The sequence below is a fragment of the Physeter macrocephalus genome, chromosome 20 (assembly GCF_002837175.3).
Source record: "Physeter macrocephalus isolate SW-GA chromosome 20, ASM283717v5, whole genome shotgun sequence".
Classification (NCBI taxonomy): Eukaryota; Metazoa; Chordata; class Mammalia; order Artiodactyla; family Physeteridae; genus Physeter; species Physeter macrocephalus.
Window position 1 is genome coordinate 99,802,017 of NC_041233.1, and position 12,746 is coordinate 99,814,762.

The following is a 12,746-nucleotide window of genomic DNA, read 5'->3' on the forward strand; positions in this document are numbered from 1 at the left end:
GATGACTATTAGTGAGATAGCACAAGGGGATTCTGTATCCTGATTTTGGTGTTGGTTACATGAATCTATAAATGTGTTAAAATTCATAGAACTGTACAGCAAAAAAAGAAACAAGCCAATTTAAAAAATAAAATAAATAACCTTAATAAAATAAAAACCTATTCTAAAGCTAAACTAGCAAGCTATAAAATAAAAATGTTGAAATCTGTAGCATTCTAATACACAAATAATAACCAGTTAGAAAATATAGTAGAAGAAGCAACATGTTACAATCACTAAAAGAAAATGTATAAAATAAAACAAAATAAAATACATAAACTTAAAAAGAAAGGGACAAAACCTAAATGAAGAAAAATACCTAAAAGATGCCAAAATACCCTTGAAGACATGAAAAGATATACCATACTTCTGGATAGGAAGACCCAATTTTTAAAAATCCCCAATGTTTATAAGTTCACTGCATTTCAATAAAATAACCATATGTTCTTTTATTTTATCCTGGAGCAAGACAAGTTGGTTATAAAGTTCATTTGGAAAAATAAACAAGAACTTCCAAGAAGTTCTTGCAAATGGAGGAGAGGGCTCTAGCCTTATGAGAGGTTAAAACATTGTAGAGCCCATTAAAACAGTATGGTTTGGTATGTGAATAGAAAAACAGACCAATGTACTAGAGTTGAAAGTCCAGAAAAAAAGCCCTAAGTGCATATGGGAATTTATGTTAAAGGCAGCACCTAAAGACAGTGGGGTAACAAAGAACATTTTAGTAAGTATTGTTGGGCTCACTGGATAGCCATATGGAAAAATATAAAATTAAACTCATTCTTCATACTGTAATAGAGAAGAAACCATAAAAGAATCAGAGTTTTAAAGCAAGGCAATAAAACGAATCACAAGTACGGTAAGAAAACAAGAGTGAGTTTCTTTATAACATGGGTGTAGGGAAAATTTTTCTAAATGTGACAAAGAATCCAAGAACAATAAGGAAAATGATTTATAAATTTGCTCTATGAAATAAAAAATCAACGTTTTGCATGGCAAACAGCATAAGCAAATAAAAAGACAAACTGGCAAAATCCTGTAGAACTTATGTCACAGAAAAATAAATAATAATATTTTGATATTAAAGTGCTTTTTAAAAAATGAGAAGAATAAAACAAGAATCTTATGGAAAATGGGTAAAATAAGTGAATAGACAGTACACGTAAAAAGAAATGTAGATGTCCCTTATACACATGAAATGGTGTTTAATCTTACTTAAAATAAGAGGAATTCAATTTAAAATTACACTGAGATACCATTTCTCTTCCATTAGCATCACAAAAATTTATAAATTTGAGCACATCTTCTGTTGGCTAGGCTCTTGGAAAGAGCTCCTCTCACGCGTTTGCTGGCGGGAATGCAAAATGTACACCCCCTATAGGGAGGAATTTGGAAATACTTGGAAAAACTACATATACCTTTATCCTTTGATCCAGTAATCTCGCTCCTAGGAATCTTGTTTGAGATACACCTCCAAAAGTACGAAGAAAAATCTGATTTCTTATAATCACAAAAAGCCCATCAAAATGTGGGAACAATTGTGGGAAAAAACATTCTCACAATGGAATACCATGTAGTCATAGAGAGATGTCTATAGGTTGATGTGAAGTGATATCCAGAATATTTTTAAGAGAAGAAACAAAAAAGATGTGAAGCAATGTGTAGAATATGCTGGACATATAGATATACATATATAATTTTTTTGGTAAGAAAGGGGATTCAGATATATATTGATTTATATTTTCAAAAAGAAACTTGTAAGGATAAATCAAAAACTTTAAAATAATGATGTTCTATAGGGAACATAACTATAAATAGAGAAGAAAGTTCTGCCTGCTCCATTTTTTTCTTTTTAGTTTTTTAAATTGTGTAAGAGACATGAGAACAGTATCAGCCAAATGCAGTGAATGGACCTTGTTTGGATTCTGATTCAAACACTGCAACTCGCAAAACGGATTTTCAAGACAACCGGAAAGATCTGAATACAGAATAATTATTAGGTGATATTAAGGAATTATTATTATGTTTTAGATGTGGTAATCATAATAATGTGGTTATGTTTTTAAAAAGGCCTTACCTACTAGAGATATAAACTGAAGTATTACGGACCAAATAATATTGTATCTTGTATTTTTAAATACTGCAGGAGGGAGGGGGTAAAAAAGTGAGGAGGGGGATAGATATCTCAAAAGACATCTTAACGTTAAATATACATTTTTGACCTATCAATTACAATTTCTAGAATTTATCCTAAATATATAGTTATGAATGTGTATAGAGATTTAGCTAGAGAAATGCTTATTCCAATGATTTTTAGGAGCAAAAACCTGGAAATGCCTTGTGTTTAAATAATTTTATTAGTTAAATAAATCAAATAATGCAATACCACCTTTAAAATTATTTGAAAAAGAATTTTTATAAATTGAATGGAGAAGTGTTCATGTTATTGCTAATGAAGAAAAGAGTTCATAAAACCATAATCCAATATAATCTAGGCTTTATTAAGAAAAAATTATTCAAGGAAAAACGTTAAAACGTTTTGTAAGTGTTTATAGTGACTATCTTTGGGAGGTCAGAAGTCAGGTAACTTTTACTTAAAATCAATATTTGTAGCTTATCTTTATCTTTAAACTACCTATAATCATAAACATGTTATCTTTGCAAAACAATAGCTATTAAAGTAAAACACAGCTCTTCATAAGGCAATTCATCAATTTCAGAAATATAACAAAACTGAAGACACAGGAAAAAAAGAATGTGAAGACTGAGATATTTGTCTGGTATAACATTTTTCAAAAATGAAGAACAGCCACTGCACTGTAAATGGAAATCATTTTTTATCATGAATGATGTAAGATTCCTTACTCCACAAAAATTGTTTCTCACAGTGAGATTTCTGATACATTCAACTTAGACCCTTAGGAGAGGAAATAACTTTTTTTTTGCTTGTTCACAGAACCAAGCACAGTGCTGTGTAGTTTATGTAGAGGGCAGGCTATTTTTAAAGGATCTGTCAAGTTAATTTCCCTTATTCATAAACTAGATTCCCTCTTGGTACTCTGTCCACCACAACGGCTTTGGGAAAGGGTACAGACCAAATGCCACCTTGGCAAGGAGGCCACTGTGATCCCTCAGAGGAGAAGTGCTTGCCTGGCAGGAAGAAGCTGAAAGTTTGCCCTTCTCCCTCCAAGGAAAGAGAAATGAGAGAGAGAGAGAGAGAGGGAATCCGATAGGAAGACTAATATGTTTTGACCTCCTGTCTCTGGGGTTAAGCCCCATAGCTGCAAAGCATATTTGATTGTTGAGGAAAAGCTGGAAGGAGAGCTTTTGCCCTGCTTCCCCATTAAGAACGATGGAGAGAAGAGACAGTGACAGCAGGACAATAAAAATAGTGCCATGGCATGCTTAGGCCTGATTTGTCTCTTTCCCTCCTATGACTTTCCGCATCCACCAGGCAACTTTCAGCCACAATGTGGTTTCTAAAGGACCCCAACGTTCCAATCAGCCCCTAAGAGATGTCAAGATGCTTGAGATTTCTGGAGGAGGGGCTGGCCACAGGAAGTCGCCTGAGTGATGACCAGGTTGCAAGGGTTCTAGGCTATGCTGTGTGTACCAGACCACCTTCCCCTTTTCCTCTATCACTTCTCAGCAGGCCTTTGAAAGAAACGTACCTGTGGGTGTCAAGATACAGGCAAGAGAGCCGGGAGAGGGTTTGACAAGTTCCAGTAGCCTAGGATTTTGTCAGGATCCTGGGAGGAACCAGACTAACTGTGCCTTGGTGGAAAACAGCACACATACAGGGACCACCTGCACCATGCCGTGGAGACCAACAAAAAGATTTGCACAATGTTAAGGCCCCCTACACCAACTGCCCCAAAGATAATAAAGTTTTCCTTTCTACAAAGCACTGTCTTGGGAAGGAGGAGAGGGAAGGAAGGAATAGCTCTGTTAGAGAGTCATATTAAGTCATATGACTGAAGATTTGACAGAATGAGACTAACATGGGAATACCTGGGATATCCTTAATTATCAGGTTAATGGTTTCCGATAGCTACTAAAATGAGTGAGAACTTGTAAAGAAGATTACATTAATAACAGAAAATTAAAATGCAGCATGTTCTTGGCACATTTGGATGCTGATTGGATAATTACTTTTTTATAATTTTTTTTTAGTTTTAGTTAAGTTTAGTTTTAGATAATTTCAGTTTTGCAAAAAACTATTCTGAACTTCATAGATATTTGCTAAATAAAGAAGCGATTATGTAACAAAGTTATCGAGACACTGAAATATTTCTATGAATTTTCTGGGACAGCTATAAATGTTTCCTGTTAATTCCTCGATCTTTCTTTTCCTGATAAAAACAAAAAAATGTTTAAAATGACATACTACTTTTTTTCTTCCTGCAAAGCTTGATAAAATCTGCTTTCAGTATATGAAGTAGGAGTGACTTGTATCCATTGGGATAGTAAAAAGATTTTAGATAAGATGGAAAGTTGCAATTCCCTACTCCCTTTTCCCCTTTATATATTCCTGGTTTTTGTTTTTGTTTTTTTCTCTCACTTGAAACATCTGAAGTAAAAAAATTAGTTTAAGACAACACACTTGTTCACAATTCTCTAAAGGATTTCTAAATTCTAATATATATGTATATATATATATATATATTGCCAGTACTGCTTAAGGAATGTTCTGAGATTTTCTTTTCACATATATATCACTGACAATTCTCATATACAAGGAAGAGAATAGGCAAATGTTATGTATACTTCACATATAGAAAATTGACAACAAGAGTGTGGGTTTTAAGTAGTGTCGCCTTTAAGCTTTATTCTGTGATAGAGTTGAAAAGTAAAGAGAATAGGTTTATACAAAGAGTAATAGTTTCTTTCATATGAAGAAATCAAACTGACTTCTGTCTTCCTGAGTCATTTTTTATAATGATAGTACTGTTGAGCTATTTTTACTTCCTTAGATAATACACATATTAGAATGTTGAAGAGTTTACTGGGTCCAGCTGGTTATTACAAAGAAATTGGTTAATTTAGCAAATTTACTTGCTTCTAGGATAAAGTTATTTTTATAAAATCGAGGTATTTATAACAGTATATTTAAAAAAATTTAAAAGACAGATTACTCTAGATATTTAGCATATTACTAGATATGAATATACCTTAAAGTACAGCTCCCTTGCTCAATGTTTTGGGGAAAATGTGTGCTATAGTGAATTGTGTGTAAATATGAATGTGTAAATATTTCAGGGAATGAGGGAGACTTTTGAAACTAAAATTAAAAATGAAAATCTTTAACCTTGAACTGGAAATTACTTGGAATTAACCACAAATTATTACCTCTTTTTAAAGATTAATATTATAGGATAAAATATGATTTGGGTGGAATAAATGAAGTTGGAATCTCTTTATCTTCAATATGAAGTTGGCTCATACTTGAGAGATGCTTTTCGAACATTTCGGACGTTTGACTCTTTGCCAAAGTGAGCAGTTTGGGAATAACATTAAATATATCTGGCTAGACTCGCATAACACGCCCCCCCCACCGCTACCATCCCCCTACACAGAAGGAAATGAGCAAGGAAACCCATTCTCTTGAAATTATCTCAGATATTTACTAAAACCTAGACTCGGATATTTATTAAAATCTAGAACAAGTCAACCTTCAGAGTTAACATTTTGTAATTTCTGAGAATAGTTAATAAAACTCTACCATAATTTTAAAAAGTCTGTTGTAAAAGTTTGTATTATAAGTAGCAGCCTAATTTGGGGGGTTCAGGAAGAGGAAAAGACTGAAGTTCCTTGAGCTTGTAGTACTTATTCCACAAGATCCAGGCGCGGACCTGTGTAAGGTAATACTTCTGTCTCCATAACCATTCAACACATTTACTCAATAGAGATTTATCGAGCACCTTCTATGTATCAGGTACCTGCTGACTGCTGGATAACACTGACAGGATTTCTGCTTTCACCGGGTTTTTAATCCGGGGGCGATGTGGAAGGCATTCTCAAATATGCATAAAACACAGTTGCAAACCCGGAAAGAAAGGCTGTGCAGTAAAGTGTTTGGGGACAGGGATGGGGCAGGGGTGGGTATGAAGCACTTCCTGAAAAAAATGAGACTTGAAAGAGGAGCAGTAATTAACCTTACGAAGAGGGAAGAGGAGTGTTTAAGTGCCATTCAGAGAGGCACTGCCTGAACAAAGACCTGAGGAACTGTGACTGGGAAAACTGCAAAGTGTTCCAAAATGCTACAGCACAAAAAGCTGGGCAAAATGAGGATGGAGAAATAATACGTAGGAGCCGTGCCATTCAGGAGTCTTACAGGATGGTTTCAGAATTTCGATTTTTATCCTAAGACGCGGTTTACGATTAGATGATCTCTTGGCTATCTGACTGTCTGATTGGCAGATACGTTTTGCTTGTGTTTTTTGGCCAGCAGGATGTTTTTTTGTTTGGGGTTTTTTTTTTTTTGAAGGCGAGGCGTGCATTCTCAGATTAGAGGCCGCCTTTCCCTCTTGCCCTCACACACATGTACAATTTTTTGACCCCTGGGGAAGGTGAGTTTGCAACTTTTCTGGAGGATTATTAGATTTTGTACTAAAATAGCACTAAAGAGAAGACTCGGGAGAGCGAACGGAGAGGGCAGCGCCGACAGCCCGACAGGAATAATTCAGGCAGAGTCGGTTCTGGGGAGGGCGGGGGAAGGGGAGGAGCGAGGCGCCTCAGCGACCTACTGCGCAGGACCGCCCCTGGTTGCCAAGGCAGTGGGAAGGCGTTGCCCGGAAGAGTTTCCTTACGGACCGATCAGCTCCAAAACCCATCCCCCAGGGGCTCAGGACTGTCTAGTTCCTGAGGCAATCTTGACCACCGCAAAGCAGATGAGGAGCAGAGCCTGATGCAGTGTGATGGCCATCCGCCTAGAAGCCCGAGGATTCAAGAAGCAGGGGAAATTGACCCAGACAGACATCGGGACTATGGCAGACTTTTCTAAGGAGACCTTTGAGTCCTTTACTGATGAGGTACAGAGTTCCGGTTCATTCAATTCCTCTGGAGGACTGCAGCCCTGGTCCTATGCCTCTGGGAGTAAATCCGAGAGTGGAACGCAGACTCCACGCTTGCAATATGGAGACAACCAATCTGAGTTTTCACACTTCAAAAATAATGAAAAGAAGTTGAGCAGAAAATGGATCAACAGCCTCAAGAGCAAGGAAATGAACTCTGGCCAGTGCCAACCAGACACTAAACTTGAAACAGAAATCACTCAGGCATCCCTTGAAGAAATGAATGCCCTGCAGTCTTTCTGCACCGTTAAGATAAACCTAATCCATCATAGTGCGAACTCTAAGGGGAAAAAGAGCAGCAGACATAAAAAGCTGCAGCTTGGATTGGATGCAGAGGCTCCAGAGGTAGATGCCTTAAACTGGACTGTCCCCAATGAGCTTTTGAACAGAATCTATTTTAAAAACATGAGGACAACACCCAAAGAGGTGGTAACAGCTAAGCAACACATTTCTTCTCGGTGTCCCGACTGTAACAGGAAAAGAGCAGAACTGGCCCAATCTGCCTTCCTGAAACAGAAGAAGACTTTACTGGAGTCAACTCTACTCCAAGAGAAAATAGATGAACATCTTCATATGAAAGACTTTCTTACCCTTATTGGGGAAACACATCAGAGCCTTCCCAGGCTTTCCGATGACCCCAGAATAATCTGGGAAAGACTGAAGGAGAAAAGTCAGATTGGTTATTCTGGTTTTGAAAGGTCAGATATAAAGGAGGAGATGTAGCAGATTGGAAACAGTGCTTGTCATCACCTTTTTGTCCGCCAATTTTCAAACATCTTAGTCTTAACTAAACAAGGGATGGTGTTTGCTAATGATAATGTGTAATGTGCATAAATGTTTTGTTGTGTATTTGAATAATTATCATCATTTCTGTAATATGAGCAGAGCATTTGGCCTGACCGTTAGCACGACCGTTATCGCGAGACCCTGAGCCAACAGTCAGCTCGCAGTGGTCCTCGCGGCAGAGAGTGCGGTGAGAGGTGAGAGGCGGTCGCAGGGCCTGGGACAGGCTGAGGGCTGGGTCCCGCAGAGCCCTAGAGCCCTCGCCGCAGCCGCCCGCTAGCCGGGCCCAGACCTTGAAGCAGCGAAGCCACAGCGAACCCCTCCCCCATTCCAACGTCTGCAACCTAATGGCGGCCGGCGGTCTCCCTGGGTCGCAGTCCGCGGAGGCCTCAGCAACTGGAGTATATGGACACTGCCGTTGAGGTAACAGCTTCAGCCCGCTTCAGTCTCTCCATTCGAGTTTCAAAAGTTGGTGCAGCTTAGATCAGTCGTCTCCCCCAGGAGGTGGCCAGAGGCCAGGGTTAAGTTGCACGGACATTACACGTCATTAGTTCAGGTCCACCTCTGTGGGGTTGGACTCTTCTCAAAGAAGGGCAATTGCTGTAAGCTGGGGATTCACCTGATGGCCATTTGCTACAACACGTATTCCTGTCGATCGTATACAAATGATTCTCTCCAGGTTAAATGAAAAGCCTGAGGGCCGGCTGGGTCCTGGCCGCCTGGCTCCCTCATTGATGATGGCTGGGCAGGGTCTGGGAACCTGGCCCTGAGGGCGCTGCCAGCTGAGATCTGTCCCCTCACCCAGGCCTGGGCGCTGCCGGGAGGACCCAGACTGGGTGCTGGATGAAAGCTCCTGGGCAGGGTAACTGGCCCGCGCGGGGACACCCTCCTGTAAGCCAGGGCCTGGACCTCGGAGGGTGAAAGTTGAGCCTTGGGACCTTGCCCTTTCTTGTCAGAACAGAGAATAACATTTGTTTCGATGGAGGTTTATAAGAACACCGTGACCTGGCCCCAAGAACAAAGGATCTAACACCAACAAGTTTGTAACAACTAACCATGCCCCTCCCTATAAAAGGGCTATAAAAGGGCTTTGCTGAAAGCTTTCCAGGCGTCCAGGGTTTTCAAGGCATGAGCCACCAGTCTCCTTGCATGGCTCTGCAATAAACCTTTCTCTGCTCCAAACTCCGACGTTTTGGTATTGTTTGGCCTCAGTGTGTGCTGGGCACTCGGACTTGCATTCGATAATATTTCTACAGGTACTCTGGAAACTTAAGAGTTTACTGTGCTTCCTTCACAGATTTGAGGACTAAAGACTTTCCACCCAGTATTTTTTCAGATTCTAGAGGGCAACATTTTATAGTTGGAATAGTTACAAAGTTTTTATAACAATCCAGGAGAGAGATGCTGGCAATTTGGACTAGGGTTTCGACAGTACAGATAGAAATAGAGATCTAAGAAATACTTAGGAGGTAATAATTGACATCTTTGGTGAAGAAATGGATATGGGGGTTTAATAAAAGGTAAATGTTAAGAATGTTACTAAGTTTCTGACTTGTGCATTTGGATGAATGATAATTCATTAAGATAGGAGCATTGGAAGAGGATGATGTTTGATTAAGAGGGTGATTATTTGGACATGGTAGTTTGAGGAATATTTGAGACATTCATATTGAGAGGTGGAGAAACATTTGGTTATTTGTGCTTGTGATCTGGAGAAAAGGTCTTGAGGGGGTGGGGATCACTGGCATATATGTCATAGATGTGGTGAGCTCTTCTAGAAGAAAGGAGAATGACAGGAGAAGAAGGGCTATGACCAACACCTGAGAACTTCTACCCACCAATTAATGGCTGGGTAGAGGAGAATAAGACAGCAAAGGAGGTTGAGAAGAAGTCATCATAGAAGGATAAAGGAAACCAGGAAAGAGTCGTGTCAGAGAGACCAAAGAAAGAGAACATTTCAGGAAGGATGGGTTGTCTGAGCATGCCAATGCAACAGAGTTCACAGGAGATGATTTAGTCATGTGTTGGCTTCTTTGACTTAACAGTAACTTCATTCATAAAAATTGGGCTGACTGACAGTGGATTGAGGAATAAATGTAAGCTAAGGAAATGAGGAATATGGGTATAGGCTTCTTGAAGTTTAGCTGTGGAGGGAAAGCAGGAGAGGTAATTTTTCTATATGTCTAACACTTAAGCTATCACAGTCAAAAATTTATAAAAATCAGCAAAGAAATAGCCTTTGTATCAGCAAAAAATAACCTTTGTATCATGTCAATATTACTGTTTGCCTTTAGACCTTCATGTATGTATTAAGGTACTCTTTTTCCCTATAAAATTTAGTGTATTTTCTCTTAGTCATTCCTAAATAAAATGGGAAATAAACGCATTACCATTTTCACAGTAACTTTTTATTGAAATTCACGTTACATCTTGCTTTATCTTTGCCATCTTAATATATTCACATTTCTCATAATCAAAATGCTGAATAATTTCCCCTTTAAGGGTCATAGTTCACCCTTTAGTCACCTAAGTCTTCCAGTCCATGCACAAGAGATTTTTAGAATTTGTTTAGGTCTTCTTTAATTTTGGAAGAAATGTTTCATAGTCTTCAGCATACAAGTTGTGTGCCTCTTTTATTGAATTTATTCCTAAGTATTTTACTCCATTGTTTGCTATTGTAAGTGAATTTTTTCCAGTCCAGTTTCTTTTTGGATGTTCATTGCTAGTGCACAGAAATACAACTGATTTTTGCCTGTTGACTTTGTATCCTGAAACTCTGCTGCTGAATTCATTGATTTGCACTAACAGTTTTAAAAAATGGATTCTGTAGGATTTTATAGCTAGAAGATTATGTCATTTATAAACAGATAATTTTACTTCTTGCTTTTGATTTGGATACTGTTTTTTTTCTTCTTGCCTAATTACCCTGGCTCTAACTTCCAGTACTATAATGAATAGAAGTGGTGAAGTGGGCATTTTGTCTTGTTCCTGATCTTAGGGGAAGAGCTTTCAGACTTTCACCATTGAGTATGTTGGTTGCGGGTTTTTCATAAATGGTCTTTTTCATTTTGAGGAAATTCCCTTCTATTCTTAGTTTATTGAATGTTTTTATTTCATAAAATGGTGTTTCATCAGTTGAGATGATCATGTGGTTTGATGTACTCTTTAACCCATTCTAAAGCCTCACCTTCTTTGGACTCAGCCCATAACCATGAAACGCTGACTAATCAGAATTAAAGGCTGTCGTCTGTATGCTAAGGCACAAATATAAATTCACATTATAACACTTGTGTCTTAATAATATTTTCTTTCTTACTTGATTGTGAGCAACTGGAGGGTAGAGTTGATACCATCTTACACGATATCCATGGGGGTTAGCACAGTGCCTGGCACAGGATGGTGCTCAACAAGTTTCACGGATGAAAGAATAAGTGCATACAAATAATGACATTTAATATGTCTTTTGCATCAAAAGAAGAAAATAATCTTCTAGCATACTCTTTTCTGTCAATGTTTTGCCTTTGTGTAGCTGTTTTCTGTAATTTTTCTCTCTCCATGGCTTGGATTCCCTTTTTTTTATTCATGTGTATACATACTTTTTCTCAGTGACAAATTAGTGGAAAACTTTTTGATAAGATAGCTTTCCCTATGCAGCCAATTAATACAGTATTCATTTAAAAGAATTAATATAAAAATATCTTTCTGGAATTCATATTTTCAGATAGAAAAAACATTTATGTGAATTGTTAATTTTAAAGATAATTCATTACTTTTTGCAATTTTGAAGAGGTACAAGTTCTTGATGCTCGAACTTGAAAATAGTGTTTATTGTCCCTGAACAAATTCAAAAGGAATGACTATCCTTTCTCCAGACTCTTTATAGCTGCACCCAAGAGATTCCAGTATAGCTGGAAAGCAAGGTCCATCAGATCAGATGCTAAGAAACCATTATTTCCCCAATGCACTAAAAATGTATCTGGCAAAAAAAAAAATTGTATCTGGCAACCTGGTACAGGATTATACAAATATGCAATTTATATAACTATAATATATAAATTATATAAATACACATCTATTTAGTTTATGTTTTTTATCTAGATATTTTATCAAAAAAAATTCTGCACTAAGAAACAAATTTATGCATTTAACGAGTGTTAGAAAAATGAAATCCTTGGAGCAGAACTAAGTGATGTGCCAGGCTGAGAGAAAGAAAATTCAGTCCTGAACATCTGAGTCATTCAGATTCCAATCTCAGAACCATTTAGGAATGTTTGGGACACCCAGCTCAGAATACCTCCAATTTTAAACATGTTAGTTTATTTCATGATGAAGCCTAATATAGTAACTTAGTTTTTTCTGCAGCAACATAGCTAAACAGGCTGCAAAGAAATAAGAATTGTGGCTCTACATGAGTGTGGGCTCTCCCCCAATTTTTTCTGGAGTTGACAAGTGAAAAGTACATACACAAATAGTTAACTGTGAAACATAAAAAAAAAAAGATAGCTGAATTCTCAGTTGATAATACCCTTTGCAGTAGAGAATTTCAAAATTTTCCAGTTTTCAGTAAACTCAAATTACAGTGGAAATTGCAAAATTCTATCAGGGTGGCTCAAATAATTCTAAAGCCTAGTTTTGATGAGCCCACTGTTGAGGTATTAACAGAGGTTTAGGAGAAAGTATGTTGTGGTCATTCCACCCAAAAGTTGCTTTGGATGTCAACATTGATGACCCCACACAAAGCCTGAGAAGGTATGAAAAGGTCTATTACTCATGTAATGAGAGCTTCTAGGGGGCACAGGGCAAGCTCTCAAGCTGATCTAAAAATGGCTAGACAGAGAGGAATGAGGACTG

General features: G+C 37.9%; 1 protein-coding gene across 1 annotated transcript; it reads left to right on the forward strand.

Moving 5' to 3' along the window:
* The first annotated feature begins 6,895 nt into the window (after nucleotides 1–6,895).
* On the forward strand, nucleotides 6,896–10,188 carry C20H8orf48 (chromosome 20 C8orf48 homolog). The gene has a single exon (XM_007131124.4). It carries the CDS (start codon nucleotides 6,957–6,959, stop codon nucleotides 7,833–7,835), a length of 879 nt encoding a protein of 292 aa, XP_007131186.2. The 5' UTR covers nucleotides 6,896–6,956; the 3' UTR covers nucleotides 7,836–10,188.
* Nucleotides 10,189–12,746: the final 2,558 nt, after the last annotated feature.